Source organism: Cupressus sempervirens, chromosome 5, assembly GCF_028749045.1.
Source record: "Cupressus sempervirens isolate cs-2001-9-10 chromosome 5, ASM2874904v1, whole genome shotgun sequence".
NCBI lineage: Eukaryota > Viridiplantae > Streptophyta > Pinopsida > Cupressales > Cupressaceae > Cupressus > Cupressus sempervirens.
The window spans coordinates 960,570,757-960,593,359 of record NC_143122.1 but is presented as its reverse complement, the minus strand read 5'-3'; the positions used below and the strand labels follow the sequence as shown (position 1 = coordinate 960,593,359).

General features: G+C 33.8%; 1 protein-coding gene across 3 annotated transcripts in view; it reads right to left on the bottom strand.

The window, feature by feature from the left end:
- Positions 1-22,603, bottom strand: part of LOC149559147 (putative cyclic nucleotide-gated ion channel 5) — a 275,019-nt gene that overhangs the window by 27,805 nt on the left and 224,611 nt on the right. For all 3 annotated transcript variants that reach the window (XM_089833067.1, XM_089833066.1, XM_089833068.1), the window contains one exon: positions 19,596-19,707. In XM_089833067.1, coding sequence (XP_089689193.1) covers positions 19,596-19,707 — 112 coding nt within the window. The remainder of the gene's footprint in view (positions 1-19,595; positions 19,708-22,603) is intronic.

Here is a 22,603-nt window from a genome sequence, read left to right as displayed (position 1 = left end):
ATAGATGCAACGTGGTTTGGAGACTAGTTTGGTGCAAGCACGGGACGAATGTGAAAGTGGTGTGACAGAAATAGATCTATTTTGTTGTAGTAGTCAGTTAATGTACTTTGTTTTGTTAATCTATCTTGGATATTTTGTAATAGTCGTCCGAAGACGACTTTTTTCTTTTGGGGGAGGTGATGTCGTCGGTAGATATTGTGTAGCCGATGGGTCCTTTCAAGAAGGTTATTGTTATGTAGCCGATGGGTCCCTTCGAGAAGATTATTGTCATGTAGCCGACAAGTCCCTTCGGGAAGGTTATTGTTATGTAGGTGAAGGGTCCCTTCGGGAAGGTTCTTGTTATGTAGCCGACGGACCCCTTCAGGAAGGTTCTTCGGAAAGTATATATACACCCTCCGGGATCATTGTAATGATCATCATAAGCATTATGTAATCTCTTCGACATATATGCGAATAATAAAAAGAGTATTGTTGTTCTTGTTCATTGTCTGTATGCATTAATCTATTTACCCATATGGTAAACAAATATAAATAAGTTCAATAAATAGAAGTCAAACTTCATGAAACTACTACTTCTAAATACATATTAAGTTCAGGTTTCAGTAACAATGAAAACTAAAAGTAGCAATCATAAATTGCTTCTACGAGTAAAACTCAAAAGAGATCATTGTTGTTGGGTGGGTGGTGTTGAAGTAGTCGTTGTGGCAACATCCTCAACAAGTGCCCTAATAGGTGCCTCACGCTCGACAGAAGGCTCTGATAGATGACCAAGCTCATGCTCCTCCTCACGTGCTGCCACATCTGCATCCCACTCATTTGCTTCTCTTTCAAACTCAACTAGTTGCTCATTTGTCAATAAAGGGTCATCCACATCCACATCTACATCCTCACCATTAGATTGAGCAATCAAATCATTTGAATATGGATCAATGTCATCCAAGTCTAGTGCTTCATATGAAGCTTTCCCTTTAACCTTCTTCTCATGCAAGAGAAGGTTGTACTTGACATAAACCAAGTCATTCAACCGCTTTTGAGTCAACCTATTACTATTCTTTGTGTGTATGTTTTGAAAAGTACTCCAATTTCTCTCACAGAAAGAAGCACTACAAGGCTGCGATAAAATTTGGATGGCAAGTTGTTGAAGATTAAGCATTGTGGCACCATAATCTTCCCACCATAGATCTGCAAGGATTTAAAAAACCATTTATGATGTGGTAAAACTTGTTGTCCAGAAAAAGGGTAGTTAGACAGTTATTGGTGCGGCGACGGTTGTGTCATTTCATTGCACCGTTTCGTACATTATAAATGTGGCAAACACTTTTGTATTTGTAATTAAGAGCAGGTTGACGGGGGCAAGTCGAGCCTCGAATATAGCTTTGCCGCAGATTACATTCATGAACGGCATCATGAATGGTATCATCTATGATCAGGCCACAGTCCTTGCCAACAATATAGAGGAGTTTATGATACTCCAACACCAAACATTCTTCATGCCACACCATGCCATCAGTTTGCTTTTAGAGGCAACCCCTCATCAAGTTCCACTTGAAAATTTTGAAGTCCGACCGAGGGGGAAGTTGGCACTAGGCGAACCCCCAATATTCTATTGGAGACATTTAAACACAGGTGGGACCGCGGCCCGGTAGAAGAAGGTATTACAGGGGTTGGAGGCATACAGAGACATCGACAGTGGAAGGGAGGACACCACAGAGAGCAGTGGAGCCAATTCTGAGGAAGAAAGTACTTTGGTGGAAGTTGGCAGCAATGCGGCGGCTAGCGGGTCCACATTCTTCACCCCTCCCCAATTGCCAACTTCAATGCACTTCACTGCCACCACTTTGCTCATTCCTCCGTTTGGCCAGAGACATGCGCCAATCGTCATGACTCCACCGCCTACCACAACAAATATGACCCCATTGACGGTCACGGCAGATGTTCTTCCACGGATGGCCAAGACAGATGTGATTCCACCGACGGCCACAACAGAGGTTATGCCTTCATAGAGTTTTTCGTCAAAGTCAGTTGTACTAGCAGAGCCAACCGCAGAGACAATAGAGTTGCCAACGCCAGAGTCCAAACCTCAGGTTCGATTAGATGTGATTGGCGCTGACGCTATGGTCACCATCTCTTCTTCTTTGTTGGCCGACGCCCAGCTAGCCTAGCCAAATTTGCCAACCCAACTAGTTGTGCCGGTACAGCCAGTTTTGCCAATACAGCCAGCACAGCCTGATGAGAGCATGCAACCGATGCAAGCAGCTCAGCCCGAGAAGATTGAGGTGATGGACAGAGCTAATGCATTCCTACGACAGCAGTTCCGACTCATTCCTACAGAGGTCGGTCCTTCGATTCAGTCCCCGAGGCATGGAGGGGTATCCCCAGGACCAACTGTCGTTTTAAAGCCACAGCAGGTGGGAGTACCACAGTCCGAGGATGTGCTCAGAGAGGAGGAGGTGGCACTGGATGTAGAAGTGGCTACAGCAAGAGAGGCAAAGATGGATACCAATGGGGACTAGATGCTTGACGATGTGGTGAAGGAGGATTATGGGTCGGATGAGGATAGATGCAAGGAATACCTCAAAGCTATGTGGGTTGTGGTGGAGAAAGGACACGTCGTTGCATGCCAGGCTTTGACTCGTAGGAGAGAGTTGCATTTGATCCGAGCTTATATTTGGGGAGTTTGTCCTGAGCGGTTTCGTTCCTGCTTTAAGGACAGGGAATGGCCAGCAGTTGAGACACCAAAGATGTTGGCTGATTGAGCCACAAAACCTGAGTTGGGACCGTGCAACACTCTAATGGAGAAGTTGGCGCACGAGATAGTGGGGTTATATAAAGGCATTTATTATGCTCAAATGCGTGCAAAGGCAAACAAGGCATCAGAAAGAATCGCAGCTGAAAGCTCTATGACAATTGAGAGGGAGACTAGAGAGAAGCTAGTTGCTGACTTGGTTAGCCAGCAGGCAGCGTGGGCAGCCGAGCGCGCAACACTTTTGCGAGACAAGGAGATGGCCAAACAAAGACTACAGGTGGTCGAGTAGGAATTGCAAACAGCTAAGGTCCAGGCTATGGATGCAGCACTTCTTCTGAAGGAAGTAGTAGAGGTTAATACGTGGACTAAGAAGGATTTACGCATCCAAACGGATCAAGTGTATGAGTTTCGCCGACAGCAGAGCTCTTCAAGGACGCAACCTCCTCCCTAGTCTATATTATTTCTATATTGTATGTTGTTGTCTCCTGGGTGGACCCATAATAATGGGTTACACTTTTATGCCTAAACTAACACTAAACTGTAAATTTTCAAGAAAACTTTCACATTCAGATGCAAATTGCCATTTAACAGTAAGGAATTTGAAGATGAAGTAAATTAGAGTCTTTTAGGATTTTCTATGTAGATTCTAAATAAATAAATATATATATATATATATATATGTATATATATTTTTTTTTTTTTTTTTTGAATTGATTTGATTAAATTAATTTTTCTCCTACGAAAATTGCTATGTTATCAAAAACCTGATTTTTAAAAAGTGACATTGTTTTTGACACAACCTTTTTTCTACAATAGATATCAATGTGATTCTTTCAAATTTAGTTTGTTAACATCCATAACAAAATTGTAGAAGTGATCTGATGTCTTTATCATTAGTATTTCATATTTTATAAGAGTTTAAAGTTGACCTAACACTAATTTGGACATACATGGCTTTTGACACATGTAACTTATTATATATTTATCCAATTTCAAAATTTCCTTTTTTGACTGGAAGACTCGAATACAGAGACTGTAGTTATTTTTCAATAAAATTATTCTCTTAGTTACTAATTTTCCATGAGCATTCAATATATAGGTTTATTTTTTTATAACGAACCTCTATTCAATTGACGTAAAATAATGTATACTTAAACCATTTGAAATATATCAAATCCATAATCATTAGAAAGCTAGTTCCAAGTACATGTGTCCTGAAAAATTACATATCTTAAGTGCTCCCTCTGAACCTAGAAACAAAGCCTGGAAGCCCTGAAAACAACAGGAAATATTATAGACTTTGAAAAATACATCTACTTTACTAGTTTCGATAGAAACTAACTTTCTATCGAAAGTTTTTTAATAGTTTCGATAGAAACTATTTTCAGTTAGTTTCTATTGAAACTATTTAGGCCGAATTTTTCATGTCTAATTAGTTTCTATCAAAACTAAAAAATAGTTTCTATTGAAACTAAAAAAAAGCTTCTATAGAAACTACTTAGTTTCTATTGAAACTATTTAGGCCAAAAAAAATTGGTTTAGTTAGTTTTGATCGAAACTACCTTCAAAAGTAGTTTTGATCGAAACTATATAAGGAGTTTCTATTGAAAGTTTTAGGGCCAAAAATTCGTCTTACGCGTTTTTGGATGGATTTCTTCCTCCAAAGAAGTGTAACCCACTATTGTGAGTTCACCCTCCTATTTTGTTAGTTTTTGAAGTTGCTAGGAGATTACTTTTCTTTTTTGGGGGGGATGATGTTGTCCGGAAAAAGGGTAGTTAGACAATAACCGATGCAGCGATGGTTGTGTTGTTTCATTGCACCATTTCATACATTATAAATATTGCGAACACTTTTGTAGAAGGCCTCTGCAGGGCATTAAGAAAAAAAATGAAGATAGTTCCACCCACGTCATACAATGACGTTGATAATGATGCCAAATACAAAAGTGTTTGCAACATTTATAATATACGAAACGTTGCAATGAAATGACACAATTGTCACCGCATCGGTAACTGTCTAACTACCCTTTTTCCGAACAACAAAACTTGCAATAAACTTCACGAGCGAAATAAATGGTATGACAAAACTAAACACACGTTCTTTTCTACCTAGCCGCAAGGTGCATCTCCTACGTTTGCAATTAGAAGAAGAAAACAATGTCCCCTCTTCCCTCGTGTAGCCCTGCAACTCATCAAGTATGAGGTCCCAGAGGTCTTTATCAGCAACCAATCTTCAAATACATGTGCCCAAGCCAATTTGAACCTCCACATTTGCTTTAAAAGTGTTCGAGAAATAGTAATTGGGGTTCAAGAAGTAGGCACTTATATGAATTTGTTGATGGAGTTGTCGGTTCCACTTCTGATCAATGATGTTCCATATGGGTCTATATTTGGTCTCATTTGATCTATACAAGTGTTGAATGGCCTCTTTTGCCCTATCCATGGCCTCATATAGAAAGCCCACAAAATTTTTATCCCCATCCACAATTCGTAGAACCCTAACTAATGGTTTTGACACCTGGACATAATAAAACATACAAAAATCAGCCAATGAAAATATTTCAAAATTAAATACTAAATCATCAATGAAGACTTGAAAACTTACTTTGAGGGTCTTTGTCATATCCCCATTTTGACATATAATTTAAATAATAAATATTATATATATAGTTGATATATTATTAAAATAAAATATATTGTAATATAATTATTAATATAATATATCTTATGATATTAATTAATATAACTAAGTTTATTAATATAAATATATAATTAATATAATTATATTATTATTAATATAATATAATTATTATTATGAAAGGACATGACTATTACTATATAAAATATATATATACAAAATAATAACGTTCCTGTAAAGATCATTGGCGAGAAAAAAATAAAAATTATATGCACAGTCAGAATTAAAAACCTAATGTCCTAATTGGGGACATTACAAATGGTATCAAAGCATGTTCCAACTAGCCTGGGGAACCAGAATTTTTTTTAAAAATTTTTTTTAAAGCATTCTAATCAGCAGTGACAGTCAACCCAACGAACACGAAAAATATATAAACATGGCAAGATTGAATCAAAAGATTATTGATGTTATCCAATAAAAATTCTTATGGTTTTGGCGCCTCTAAACTCAAAATTGGATTGGCTTTTCTACCATCTAAAGCAAGGCCAACAAAGGAAGTCAACAAGCCAAATTATTTGCATAGATTGAAGGTGCTCGGAGATCTGAATGGCTCACTAGTTGATCAATTATATAAGCAATTTTAGCATGACTATGTTAGTTGGATGTGCTCAAATGGTGAGTCAGAGCCCACGACACGATGTATAGTAGCTGTATCAAGAAGATGTTTTATTCTAAAAATAAATATTGTGCAGCAATATATAAACTGTTGAGTAGGCATATGTATTTGCATTGACATTTCTGTCAAAATATACCCATTTCTAGGATAAACCATATATGAAAAAAGCGTAATATAGAACGGATATTATAACAAAAGATAATCATTCACAACTTCGATTCCCAAAAAGAAAATCATTAGATTCTTGTTGTCATTGCCTCTTCGAACATGAAAAAAAAAAGTCAAGGCATAGGAAGGCATGAAGGAAAGTACAAGTGAAATAATCCACCACTCCTTTAGGGTTGAACAATCATCAAATTCCATTATGTTGAAGACAAATCTAAATTAAATGTTATTCGAATGCACTTTAATTGGACCATGAAAGACAGTGATGAAGGACGTGCATAGAAGACCGTTCGATCTCCATCAAACCTGTCAACATGTAATATTGAAGAAGGAAGCAACATAACTTTGGGTGAAGAAATACAAAAGGAGGGAAAAAAAACATGTCACAAATAAAAGCAAACAAGTAACAGTGAATACCATAATAATTTTACCCTCCAATATATGCAAGTGATTATGGCAACATTAATACTGCCCACCCTACAATAAAGGAGACACAAAAGCATATTGATATGATGACATAAATGAACCATGTCAATGCATATTATGACGAGTAAAAGAAGTGTTAAGGAGGAATAAAAAGTGTCAAGGAGATATATGGATATGTTTAATGTTTATAAAAGACTTCATGTGTAGACCCATTTCCATCAAAATACAAGCATCATGGGGAACTGTCATCAAATATTGAATAAGAAAATAAATGTATATGCTATCAAGCCTTAGAAGGTCAACGAGAAAAACAAGTCTTAAAGAGGGCCAAATATGAAGCAACTTTAAATCCCAAAATTATAGGGAGTCCATTATGTGAGGTATGTGATTTTCAAATGTAATATGTTTTATTAAATAAGAAATCAAACTTTTCTGCTAAGATATTTACCATGTTATTTTACTTTCACATTATTAATAACTTTATATTTATAGAAGATGCTATTATAAGGTTTATAAGACATTAGTATAATGCTATATAAAGATTCTAACATAGAATTGTAAATGATATTTTATTATTGACTCGAATATAGATATAAACTATTTTATATTTATTTTGAATATATTTGTGACATTACAAGAATATGGTATTTAACTTTTCTTTTCTATTAATTTTTTTTTTTTTTTAATCGGTAAGAGGCCAAAGCCAAGATTAATTATTATGTGTTGTGATTAATTATTATTATTTATTAACCGCGAGCAGATTCTAAACCAAGACCTCTTCGATAAGAGCCTCACAATTTACTGTTGTGTTGTAGGCTCTTGCCTACTTTTCTTTAATATTACTAATATTGGAATTTGAGAGCAATTATTAGTAGTCCTAAGCATGAAAACTACATTAGTATTATTGAGCTAGTAATAGTGAAATTTCAACTAGCGAGAACACTATGTGCATTTATACTTTTATTACATTAAATCATCATCCTCCAAGATAAGGTCGGCGATGGAATGGGATGGGTGACACCACTCGGAGGTACTAGGTAAGGCCTGCAATGAGATGGGCATTGGGCTGCATCATCCAAGGGTACTAGGTAAGGCCTATGGTGGAGCAAATACCCCAAGGTACATCATACAAAGGCACTATCTCCGAGATGATGATCGAAGAGCGATAACAATAAGGGAGAACTGTGAGGCCCATGATTGGGTAACAGTGCACCCTATTATAGTTTCTCTTGCCATACTCAAGAAATGATAAGTTAATATTATAATGAATTACACTTTTGATTGACAAGTCATTGTAAGATCAATCAGTAGATTAATATAAGGAAATCCTAAAGGACAAAATTTATATATAAATGTGTACTAATGATATTTTGTGGTTGCAGGTTCACAATCAAGAAATTGCATAATGTGTGTATTGTGTGTTTATATCGTGTATACTTTGTGTCTTAATCTGTCTGCATCGTATATGCTTTGTCTTTTCATGCATTCATGTGTCTACTTTGTGTCTGCTTCGTGTTTTCATTTATTAAAGATGTAGATGTGTTTTGTGTCTATAAAGGAGCTTGTGTCTAAATGATTTTGCTTGAGGACAAGCGAATTCAAAAGGGGAGGACTATGATATACCCACTTTGACATATAATTTAAATAATAAATATTATATATAAAGTAATATTAATAATAAAATCTTACAAATAATATTATATTAAAATCATATAATACTACCATATTATATATATTGCATTTTAATATTGAAACACTATATTAATAAAGTATTATAATATAATAATATCTATAGTTGATATATTATTAAAATACTACATATTGTAATATAATTATTAATATAATATAATTATTATTATGAAAGGACATGACTCTTACTATATAAAATATATATATATATAGAATAATAACGTTCCTATAAAGATCATCAGAGACAAAAAAATAAATTATATGCACAATCGGAATTAAAAATCTAATGTCCTAATTGGGGACATTACAATCTCCTCCATTAGCTTTCCAAAGCTAGCATCAAACACAATCCTCACAATCTTCCGTGCTTTAGGCTTCTTGGCATAAGGACTCTAACCATTTTTTATCAAGAAACATGTGCCTGAGGTCTAACAATGTCTCAAATATGCTTTGTAGGTTAAGAAAATTAGTAGCAAAGCGTGTGACCCCTGCTTATACAAGATCTTTACCACTAGTGTCCTCTCTCATAAGACTCAAGACCCATGTATGATTGTAGATGTATTTCGCAAATTTCCTTCCATCTTCAACCACCTTCTCCACCTAGCTCAATTTCTCTAGTTCCTCAAGAAACAAGTCAAGACAATGAGCAACATAAGGGCTCCAAAATAATGTGGGATGTCTCTCCATCAAAAGTCTACCGGCTGCACATACGCAACTGCATTATTAGTCACAATTCGGATGACATAAGCCACTCCCACTTCTATTACCACCTCAATCAACATGTTACACAATGTATGTATGATCAGTTGATTTATAGAGATGAGAGATTTAAGAGATCCATCAAGAGAAGAGGATATTCATATAATGAATGTCAAGTTTCTCAAAAAGGGAACTAAAAGAGTAGAGGCCATTCTACATGAATGTCGAGACCCAAATTGGAACTTAGAGGGAGATTCGTACAGAATCTCTTAGAGACAATATTTATATTGTAATGGTCAAGCATATGCATATGTCAGAGATAACAGACTTGGTAGAGGTAGGATCTCTACCAAGTAGCATTACCAAAGATCCCAAAGAGGCCTAAGGGAGAAGCTCTTTCTATGATAATTACCTAATCAAGACGTAGTTCTCACTAGAGGGTTATGTGATTGGAGAAAGGATCTCTCACGAAGGATTAGGAAGGGTAGCTTGGGTAGTATTTAGATTAGTATTTACTTAAATCTAATGTTGTTAATATGTTTTACATACAATTTTCGATATTGTACTGAGAAATGGTTGCAGGTTACAGCTTTCGAACCTAATTGCAAACCGAGGACATTACAGTGGTATCAAAGCATAATCTTGCTATCCTGTAGGGCTCAAAAACTATTCTAAAGAATGAGAACATATATATTTGTATAATTAAAATTATTGATAAGAATACATCTATTTATAAGTATGGATAAATTACTATGTGAATAGGGTTTTGGGAAAACTCTAAGAATCTAGAAGAAATTGATCAAAATATTAGTTTCCTAAGCATGAAGTGAAACGTGCCCCAAAATTTTGTCAATCAATTTTATCAAAGATGAAAAGATTAATTGCTTGAGGACAAGCAATTTTATGAGGGTAGGACTGTAATATCCTCCAAATGAAATTTAATGATAATAGTCAGAATATAAATATATATAAACACTTTGTCAATCTATTTGGAATATAAACTATAAGAGACAATATTTATAACCATATAATATGTGTATTGATTATACCCGATAGTGTGTGTGTGTGTGTGTGTGTGTGTGTGTGTGTGTGTGTGTGTGTGTGTTAAACATGAAATAAACATATATAATTTCCTTGGTAAATACTAGCAATTTACTTTTATAAATTTGCACAAAGAATTAAAGAGATTATATGATTATATAATGTTTAAATAAATTACATTATAAATGTTTTAGTAAACAAATAAATTATGAACCAACAAAAAAAACATTATCAATGTGAGAAATGATTAATAGTAAAACAACCATATATTATACAAATATAAAAACTCTTTTCACTATATAAGCTAGCCATATAATTAGAGTCACAAGAGGCACAATTGGTGGACATGACCATTCACCATATTGATTACATATTTAGAAGAGTAAGAGGCAAGTTTGAAGATATGGAAGGAAAAAGAAGCAACACACCAATACATCCCCACAAGGCAAGAGCAGTAATCACCAACTGACATAGAAATCAGAGAACAAACAATCACTCCCGTAGGAGTATGGTCTAATTAAATTTGGTCACAATATATCTTCCCCACATGAACTGAGGACGACACCATTGTTCAATGCAGAGCAAAAACCTTCATTCCCCGCAAACATAGATGTCAAGAATCATCTGTTAGAATCTTAGAAGAAGACAAACTTATTAGCAAGGATGATTCATAGCTATCACAGCTTACAACACATCATCACTTAAAGACGGAATAATAGAGAGAAGAGATAAAAAGATCGAATAGTAATCAAATAAGAAATCATCGATCTGAAAATATATTTCAAGGAAAAAAGACAAGGAATAGACCAATAACAATTGCCAAGTACAGCGAGAATCCCCACATCAACTAAGAAGCAATGCATAGAACAAAAGACCAAATACTTGAAAGGAATAAATGCAGTCAAAGCAACGACAAGGATAGATACTAACAAATTGTAATGGCCAGCGTGGACAAGAGATATAACACAACATAGAAGGTTGGTAAGAAAAATCGAAACACCATCTATTGGAATTGAAACAAACAATAATAATTGCTGCAGTCCACATACACATAAGCAAATAGATGCAGGGACTACAAATAGAATACAAGGCAATGTTCCCCAGCGAAATCACTAAATTTATAGTCAGAATTATCTCAAGAGTGCTATAAATAACATACAGAGAATCGCCCACAAGTATGAAGACAACGATAGCACAGTATGGAGAAAGAACATTAAACAAGTATTGAATACATTAATATACGAACTTCAAGGGCACACAATCAAACCGTATAGGTAAGTCCCATGATTAGATGATTTATAGAGATGAGAGATTTAAGAGATCCATCAAGAGTAGAGGATATTCATATAATGAATATTAAGTTTTTCGAAAAGGTAACTCAAAGATTAGAGGGCATTCCACATGAATGTCGAGATTCCAAATTGGAACTCAGAGGGAGATTCATAAAGAATCTCTTAGAGACAATATATATATTGTAGTGGTCAAACATATGCATATGTCAAAGATAAGAGAAGTGGTAGAGGTGGGATCTCTACCAAGTAGTGTTACCAGAGATCCCGAAGAGCCCTAAGGAAGAAGCTCTTTCTATGACAATTACCTAATCGAGACGTAGTTCTCACCAGAGGGTTAGGTGATTGGAGAAAGGATCTCTCCTGAAAGATTAGGAAGGGTAGCTTGGGTAATATTTAGATTAGTGTTTACTTTAATGTTGTTAATATGTTTTACATACAATTTTTGATATTGTACTAACAAATGGTTGCAGGTTATAGCTTTCGAACCTAATCGGAAACCGGGGACATTACAATAAAGCATTGAAAGGAATATCATTGCAGATACAAAACCTTGTAATTGCAACCTTTGTCTTCTCATGCATCTCTTTTTTCCATGCAGTGCCTAGCAAGCTAGGTTGAGCACCAGGAGTGTTACGTGGAACCCAAAATTCTGCTAGAGACCCACTTGTACATCCTGATCCTCGTATCTGAGGCCCAATAGAAGAACCCTCTCCATCTATTTCTGATTTATAGAACTAAAAGTCCCCACTGGGGCTGCCATGGCCTCGAGTGTCTTATTTTTTTTTCTGCCTTACTTTGTGCATATTTTTGTAAGCTTGTCAAAGCCTATCTTGTAACCTCTTCCGAACATACTTCACACGGTGTGATATCAATGCATGCAATCTTCGCAAGATGTTGTCTCAATTGGCTTATGCCTAAAGTCATATGCTTATGGAAATGGATACATTCAAAATGTCCATTGATTACCCCTGGGATCCTATGTTTCCATAAAGGGTCCTTACCTCTACCACCACCAGTCATCTTGTTTCTATAGGTACTATCACAATGTCATTGACACTCGAAGTTTGCACTCAACAAGTCTAAGAATTAGAAAATAATTAGTACAAGTATTAGCGTATCTAGTATTTACTATTTATTAATTGAAAAATACACTTTTACAGCTAATGATCAGATAATAATTTACTATCTACTCATCCAATTTAAAAATTTAAATCAACCTAAATTAACCATTTTAAATTTTGAATGAACCTCATAATTCCATTTTTTTAAATTTATCTTCGAAAGGGGTTCTCAAGCTATGAAATGTATATCTATATACAGTGTACATATATTTGATAGGCAGTCTGAAAACCTGAAAACTATTTTAAGTCATATTGTTTAAAAATTTAAAACTTAAATAAATTTTTAAATTGCCATTCATTTATTTATAATATAAAATATAAAATACAATAAAAAAACATGAATTTTGAAAAAAATAACTTTGACTGTTCAAGAAAGCCAATCAATGTCCAATATGGAATTTGGATTGTTGAAACTTGAAGAAATCACAGCAGAAGTCCAAGCTCCAAGGGAATGTTGATTGTAGACTCAAAAAAAAATTCACAATCCAAAATTCCAAACTGTAATCTTTAAACTTCAGAAGAAGAAAACAACAAACTTCTCAAAAGAAAATGGCAGATGCTTGAAGAAAACTCCTGTTATTCTTCTTTAAATAGGATTTCTTGCCAAAACTAGACAAAAACAACCAAGTTTGATGAGCACGACAACTAGGAAATGTCTGTAGGAGCTAGGAAATATGCACGGGAGAGACCAAGGCATGAAGGTGAAAGTTTGGCACCAGTTTGTGTTGACAAAACAATAAAACCAAAAATCCTTCCCTCTCAATGCGATGACATGGAACTTAAGTATTTTAGGCAATTTGTGGCGTTGACTTTGTCGCCAATTTTAACTACAGGTTTTAAGGTTTTCTAGCGATTAAAATAGAAAAATCACCCCGCAATTTTTTTTAAAACATGTTGCTGGTTTTCTTTGCATTTATTTCATTTGGCAAAGCATCATGCGATATATCGCAATTTTTTCAATTTATCGCAAATATTTTGAACTATGATCCAAACAATCAATTTTTTTGGATTAAGATTTTCACAAAATGTGGAAATTTTGATCTTTGGCCTCTTTCAAATCTTTAAAATAGCCATAAACATCCTAGCCTCTTCAGGATTCCTATCTCCTTCTAGCTCTTCCTCAAGTTGTCCTTCAAGTTCAACCTCATTTTCATCTCTTGCCCTAAAAACATGCAATGTGCCCATTGCAATCTATAATGATCGCCTTTTTGTGAGATCTAAATGATAACAATTGTAAAGACAACTAACTTGCTCCAACCACTCCAACTTTAGGTTCCAGCAATATTTATTAGAATCTCTTCGTACTTGAATATATATCTTGCTTAATATCACTAAGCCCTAATATAATCTACCGCCCAATATTAACCTTCGATATAAATTGATAGTCTTCCAATCTTAAATCAAAAGCCAAGCATAATAGCTACGACAAGCCATAAACTGCAAGTAGTGTGATGTAGTATCCCCATCCATAGCATATAATTTAATAATAAATATTAGAAATAAAAAATAATAATAAAAATATCAAAAAAATACCAAATATGCAATAATCAAGATTAAAAAAAAAATAGATTAATCAAATATTAGTATTATTATATGATACAATGGTAATACAATTATTCAATAAAAAATGAGAACTACATTATTATTATAAATACATATCAAATAAAGACAAATTAAAGTATTAAAAACATAATAATAATTAAAATAAATCATAAAAGGATCATTATTGGAAATAAAATATCTCAACATATCAATATTAGCCGACTACGAAAAGTAAAAACTAACTAATCTATGTTTAATAAATCATGGCAACAAAACAGATTTGTAAACGTTGTCTAAATCGCTACAAAGACGAGCAACACGACTCTTGGAAAGGGTCACAATATTCCAAATGAATGGAACAAAGATGCAAAATGTGGTAATGAGAATCGGAAGGCAGCATAAAAAGAGAATCATCCAAGTAGAGGATACAGCTACCAGCTATAAATAAGATCGATAAAATTACAAACATCAATATATAGGGAATTGTCTATGTCAAATTGTCAATAGACACCATATTTCCAAAACATTTAACACCTAAGGAGTCCAATAGCAAGTTAAACAATCCAATTGGCAATAGCAATAAACTTGGGCAAATACACCATCAATAGCAGCTATTATTTGCAATCTTCAATTTTATACACAGTGAGTTGACCTTTCATGCACAACCAAATACAAATAAAACATCGTTCTATGCAGACAACTAGTAAGGGTATAATTGTACTTAAATATTGAACATAGACAATCAACCATTGGACATTCCGACAACATACTTAGCACAATCGTAGGTTACATCTGTCCACAAGAATTGGTCTTGAGGATTTAATACTCAAGGAATACTATCCTACGAGATTCATTCAATCAGTTTGGCATTCACATGTGGAGATTGTCCATTACAAGATAGAAGGCGAGAACACATATGATCAACAAATTAGATTAGAGAACTACAAGAAGTTGCTATTATCAGCATTCATAACAAACAATTGATACAATCAACCAAGAAGAATTTTCATTAAGATCTTAGAGATGGTCACTTAATTGATAAAGTTGTATTAATAAAATTCTTTGATCGCATGTAATACCACTTTCATCATCCTGTCCTTACCATCCATCTTATACAACTATAGTTCACTCTTTTTACATTCCGTATATATTCCAATACCTTAATATTTGTATACATGGATTAATTTCATAAAGTCAAGATTAATATAGTGAATAATAGTTAACCATTGGAAGACACCATCATTATACGAGTACTCTTCAACAATCAAATTATCAAGACAAATGACACTAAAGTAGCCACTCAAAGACAAGTTAAATACAACATAAGTACCTTGCAACTAAGTTATGAGAAAATAATGCCAAATTCTATAGAACTAGACAAGGGACATTACATAGGAATCTTGCTATCAAATCATCAATTTTTGGGAATATGATTTCGCCAAATATGTTCCTAAGAAATATTAATGAAGGTTTTTGTATTTTATATTGTCCATATAAAAACAATCTCTTCTATTGCAATACACTCAATGGTATGCCTAGTGCATTTTTTGGTTAAAAGTAATTCTATGAAGAACACAATGCTCATGAAGATTAAATTCCAATCATTGCAAATGAATGTCTCTGATATTTATTTCACAGCCTCCAAACAGACCACAAAAGATTGATAAACTTCATGCTAATGGTATATATCAAGATGAAGATGGAGATTGTAACAATTAGAATAAGATAATATTATTGTTGGCCAACAAATACTTCGGAAATTATGATCTAATAGAAATAGTTACAGCAGCTTTGAATCACAGACTGTGTATAATATGGTCAACCAAATTTTGCAATAGTTCTCTAAGGTTCATCAACATGCTACACAAAAATTTAGAATGGACACAAATGCTAAACATACTCTTTACAAATCATCTAAAATTTTGCTCAATCTAGCCCACAAGGAATTTATAATATCCCTAGTAAGTCGTTAATGCAATAAACTACACCTGCTCATATAAATGATGAAGTTCACCAAAAAGGAATCACCGATGTAATAAGCCATGCATTAGGCCTAGACACCTCCAAAATATTATCCACCTTACCTATTCTACAAAGAGTGAGAAAATTTCAACCTAAATCAATCACCTTCAACTCAATAGCTAATTTATAAGTGAATATATTTTGGAAACAAAATATGGATGAACATAACTTACCTTTAGAGACGAAATGAAAATATGCTATTGCCTCTCATTTTTCCTATGATCAAAGTCTTTATCTATTTCTATATCTTCATTGTACCCCTCTCGGATGATATACATGTTCAAGGGGTAACCAAATCAGTTACAGATACATCAATTTCTTGAAAACATAGAAAAGAGTTGTATGATTGACTTCGATACTTGGCGTTATATTGTTGGAATCATCCCAAATTGAACTTAGACTCTCTTTTCTTCCTGAATACAACTCCCAAACTGGACCATCACTAAAAAATTTCGCATCCCTTGAGGCGAAGATAAGAAAGTCAACACAAGATACTATACTTGGGTAAGCCTTCACCAAAGTCATTTTAATTTCATCTTTTATATCATACACCTTTAATGAGTTTATATTGAATAGTTTATTTTCCTCTCCAACCGAATTCATTGAATAAAAAATCATGATATCACACATGTAGAACAAAAGTACCATATTTGGGTTCTTTTTTCATAGCCATCTCCATCATATAGCTCAAAAGATTTTTCCGATGAGGCAGTTATCTCTACAAAATTCTTTGTATAAATGTTGAAATTGCTGGCTCTCTTCTCACTCATTGATGGATGTCCAACACTAGTTCATGATCTCTCAGGATGACCTAGGTGGGAAGGATAATGACCCCAAATAGGGTCTTACTTGATTTTCTCCAAAATTCTTAATTAGGGTTTGGTTTAAATTTGTTTCATGCTAAGAAAATCCTAAATCTCTATCATTGCCATAATTAGAAACACCAATTGACTTATAATACATACTTAAGCCTTAATTCATCATTCCTCTCCTAACCACCAATCCTAACGAAAATGGTAGCATTAAAACTTCCCAAGTATGAAAATAGTCTACTTGAGGCTCCCTCATGAACGAAGTCCATTTTGGGAATCTTTTCCTCAATGTGACCAAATCATTCCATCCCCTATGCAAACTCCCTATTTGTTGGGCTGTGTTAATGAGTGATTAAAGAATCAACTTAGTATTTATTATTGCAAATATATGTTAGATGTAATGCTTCTAACTAGGCATCCAAATTTTTATTACATTTAGCAATTAACACGTTCAAGTCTTGATTCTTTTCCTTTGTCCTAAACTCAACTCTAGGGAGAGCATGGATTTACTTGTTGTAGAGCACTTGACACCAGTACAATCTTTGGATTTACTTTGCCTCTCCCTACACAAGACCAACTATCAATTCCCAAAGACCATACCAAGAAATGTTGAATAGGATATACATATACCAATACCTCTTGTATATATTCATATAATATTATAACATATATGGTTATGATTTCATCATCATTAAAAAGTTTATACACAGACACACACACACACACACACACATTGTTATTAAATGTGCACTTCTTAGTATACACATAAGTCACCTTCATATTTATATAAGAATTGACTATTGTAAAAAATTGCAACACTTCATTATCATAGTTCTTTTGAAAAGTCACAACTGTTGATAATCACAATCATTTCAAAAAGTCACAACATTTCACAATTAGAACCCTGTCAAAAAGCCACAACCCTTCATAGTCATAATTCATTTGAAAAGTCACAACCCCTTATAATTACAATCCATTTGAAAAGTCGCAACCCTTCATATTTACAACCCTTTCAAAAAGTCAAATTCTTTCATCATTGTTGCCTTTTGAAAAAGTCACTCCCTTATTTTCTCCACATTACTTTCCCCTTCTATTAATCCTTCTTTAACTCCTCTCTTTTTTCTCTTCTTGTATTTTAAGTAAACTCTTCTCCCTCTTATATCTTATTTTGAAGGAGTCACGTCTTGTTTTACGTAACTCTCGACCTCATTAGATTTAGTAAATTTATATTATATTCTTTGTTTACATATTTATTTTATGTTTATTATCACTTATTAATAAATATTATTTAGAAAGGAAACATACTTTCAGGTTCAACAATATTACCTCTTTTAGTTGATTGATTTATTTATTCATTGTAAATCTATTACTATTTAATTATTATTTATCTTATTTTATTGATAATAGATAAATCATATTATTGTTATTTATTTTTTGTATTTCAATTAAATTAATATTAATATTATAATAATATTTTATTCTTGTTTCTTATTATTATATTTTAATACTATTATAATATATGATTTTGTTATCCATTTAACAATATTCTATTATTTAATTCTTATTAAAATTCTCTCTTAAAATGGGGACATGACAATGACATAATCAATGTTCTAGAATTTGGCTTTACACATCCAATTGTGTTTGCTTCCCTTGCTTCGTTGTTCCTTCTCCATGCAGCTATTCCTTCTTTTCTTTTTTCATCTCTCTTTCACCTCCTCTCTCCTTACACATTGATTGGTGTTGATATCTACTGATTACAGTTGCTTGAAAGTTTATAAAACCATTTTCAGCAAAATTGTTTCATCATGTCCTTCTAACATAGTTCTCCACAAAACAAACTTCTATATCTGTTGAAGGATGCCCACACCGTACAACTTGTCCTTGCAGTATAGTTGCCGCACTGGACACCTTCCTTGTGGCACCCCTAACTATGCCATTCATCTGATTTATTGTTCTCTCCCTGGTTGTCCTCCCTTTTCTTTGACTAAAGCAACGTGGCATTGCTTCTTTAGTTGCAGTTAAAGAAAAATCATGTGTCTTTGTAATATCTAGATTTAGGGAGCTCTGTATTGCTTGATAATTACTGTAAGACTCATTTTGCACTAGTTCTTGATTTGGGATGTGTAGCTTTGTATAAACATCTTCAGAATATCTTGTATATATAAACTTTAATCGATTCAAGTTCTGTTTTTTACTTACTGTTTATAGCCTCTCCTTTTAGTTGAGACGAGTGAGCACCTGTTAACTGCTTGAGTTGTTAGCTACACAATAAAAGACATTAAAAAAAAAAATTCTGTATAAGTGCTAATAAGCCTTGTGCCCTTACCCAAGATCCTGATAGACAGACATTTGTTTTAAAGCTGTTTGTATCACATAATAAATAAAAAACTGTTCACAGTGAAAAGGTTATATCTTTGTCACAAGGGAATTTTTCTTTGTAATTCAAAGAAAGGTTTTGCATTCATGCTTTTCCATTTGTGTTATCCTAAATGAGATAAAGTAAAACACTAACAAGATGCTAATGATATATTGTAATTAGTAAAATACTCAGCTGCATAAATATTGGAAGACATTAGGTCAATAAATCACATTCAGTAACTAATATAACTAAAATCTTGTTTTTCAAGTTACTTAAACCAACCGATGTCAAGTAAAAAAGAATTTGAAATCAGACAAATAATACTCTAAAAATAGGGGCTCAGTATGTAAATAGACAACATTACCTGCACGTTGCCGATAAGAAGTGCCAAAAATATGAATCCAAGAATTATAGCCACTGATGAGAAAATGATCTCATAAGTATACTCACTGGGTATCAAACTCTGGCATAATGTGCTGCAACGCGACATATAAAGTTTAGCATAATAAGGATACAATGTATTTCCATAGCATTTTATGCAGAATAAAACTTTCGAAATAAGTGTAGAGATGCATTCACATAAATGATTTCAGTTCCCATTAAATTTGGTAAGAACTACAAGTTAAATTGTACTGCATTCCCACTATCGGAATATTTAGGAATAGCAAATCAAATAACATTCATCAAGAAGAAAGACCTGAGAGAATATACGAAGTGTAATGCATTATCATGAAACAAAGCTATGCCATGCACAAAACAGAGAAAATCTTCTTGGTGCATAAGTTTTCATACTCAAGAAAAAAATGGGTTAACATTGACAACAAACCAAAGCTACATGGGAAGAACATTAAAACGAACCTTATCTCCTGCATACTAAAGAAAAATCAACAACATATTAGCAAACTACAAAAGTGGCCTCCTCTTTGTGCTCTGAATGAATTCCTAGGCTGCACAAGAAAAGAATGGATATAGATTCTATTATATCTCAACGAGTCATCACTAACAAATAAAATCAGTGGATGGGCAATTTATTTAAAAGTCACAGATTAATCAAATTGTACTTCAAATCTCTCACCAAGGACACAGAAATACAATAGATGCATGCAGCGTATCTGATGTCTAAAAAATAGTTTCACAAGCATCCAATGAGAATCATGGCGATTCATGCAATTTGGCAGTTTGATTCAAGCTAGGCGATTTTTTGTGAGTCGCTGAATCGAATCGATGATTTCTTGGCATGAATCGCCATGAATCGGCTGGAAAATTCGGGCAGCCCAATTGGGCAACTTAAAAACATAAAAAAATACAACTTTTTTAATGATTTTTTTTCACATTTCTTTTTCTTATAACTCAGTAGTACTTGAAACATGAGTACCAACATCATCCACCTATAAAACCTCTATCTCATGCTACTGCAAGCTTGGCTTCATTGGTATCAAAAAAATTAGAATCGTTATGACACAAATCTACATCATATAATTCGCTTCTAACACCCAAGTCCTGAGTGTCAACACAAGAGAATTCTATACAACCATCACCTACATATGGAAAAGTTGCTATCTCCTGCATAGACTCTCCATTTTGACTATTGTCATAAAAATCGGAGCTATTGGAGCTCTTTCTTTTTCTAGGGCTAGGGCTTCAGTTTCTTCTAGTCCGGTGTAGTCTTCTTTGGACTCTTCTTAGGCTAAGAAGACGACTCAACACCAACAACGGCTAGGTTTTTGTTGGTGTTGAGTCGTCTTCTTGGTGGTGTTCTTGGTGTTGAGTCGTCTTCTTAAGCTACAACATAAATAATTAAATTTATTTGTGTCTAGAATTCAGAGGCAAACTAGAATAGGGACAGGAGGATGTGTGACAAGGATAGATACATGAGACAAACACTTTTCTGGGATGGCAGGGATGCCTACAAGAAAAAAGGAAATTTTTAAAAATATAGAAAATTTCACTTATTTATATGATTGTATTTGTAAGGCAATTATCTTATGCATCGTAAAACCTTAACATGTAATATTGGAATTCAATTGATATTTTCAAATCATAGAATAAATGAGAATAATCTAATGCATAAATTTCAATGGTACTATTGACCGACCACAACAAAGATTGTACATCTCATTTCGTTCTTCTATTTGGCTTAATTATTTATCTCAAATATACCAATCTCTCTTGCTCCCACTAATTTAATTTACTTAAGTTTTGGCAAAATAGTAAACATTCACTTCAAAATGAATACGAAAAAAATTTAGGTATAATTATTGAAGCTTGCAGTGTTGATCAAAAAGTTTAGACAAGGGTAATTGAACTTGATGGGGCAAAGATCAATTTTAAAGCATAACTTATTTATGAAATTTCAGAATTTGAGATTTTCTCTTTAATATCCAAGTCCAAAGATTTCTTTGAATCCTACAAATTCAGAGTCATGGCCATGACTCTATTCATTCTTTAGAATTGTGACATTGGTTGACTATTTGGATTTGTATACTACACATATAAATATGAGACAACCCTACAAGGCCAGTGCTAGAGCAAGGCCCTTCTCATGGCTCAAAAACTCATGATATAAAATAATTGCTAACACTTGTTCTACTGTGATAAACACAGTTTTGAAGATAATGCTTAACAAAGAAGATGTCAGAAAGATGACGAACACCCCTTTATTTTATTTTTTAGTTTCTTGTAAACAAACTAACTTTTTCATTCTTCTGCCATTCAGGACAGGTAGCCATCCATGACATGGTCAAGGTACGTTTAGGTGTTCCCTACTAATCCCGGAAATGGCTAGCCATCTCTAAACATTGACAGAGCTTTTGGAAATGCAAGAGAAACGTTTCCAAAAAGAATCCAAATTCAAGGACAATCAGGGGTGTTTTCGAGCTGTCCCTGCATCCCCCGAAACATTTGCACCTTGAGACAACCTGATTTTGGTCTAGTATGTGTCCCCAAGTAACACAACTATTATGAACATGGGGAAGTGAATATTATGTGGTTAATAATAATATTTGATTGAAACAAATTCAAAAAAATGTCAGACCAGGCATATGGAAAGTGTTTCACAAAATGTATAAGCACCATAGCTTGTAAATATTGCAATATTTGAGTATAAAGAAATTGCTCAGTGCATTACAAACTCGCTAACAACAGTCTACCAACAAACTAGAATATAAACACAATCTTTAGTCATGGAGTCACCTTTTGACCACCACATAAAGGTGCCTTGTGAATCCTATGGTTTTGACCTCAGACATATAAACCAAAGGGCTTCCATCTTAAAGTTCATTGTAGATTTGAGGGTTTTTTTTCTTTGCATGTGGCACTTTGAATAGCACATGCTCTAAGCAATAGGTATGAGATTGTCCAATATTATAGTAA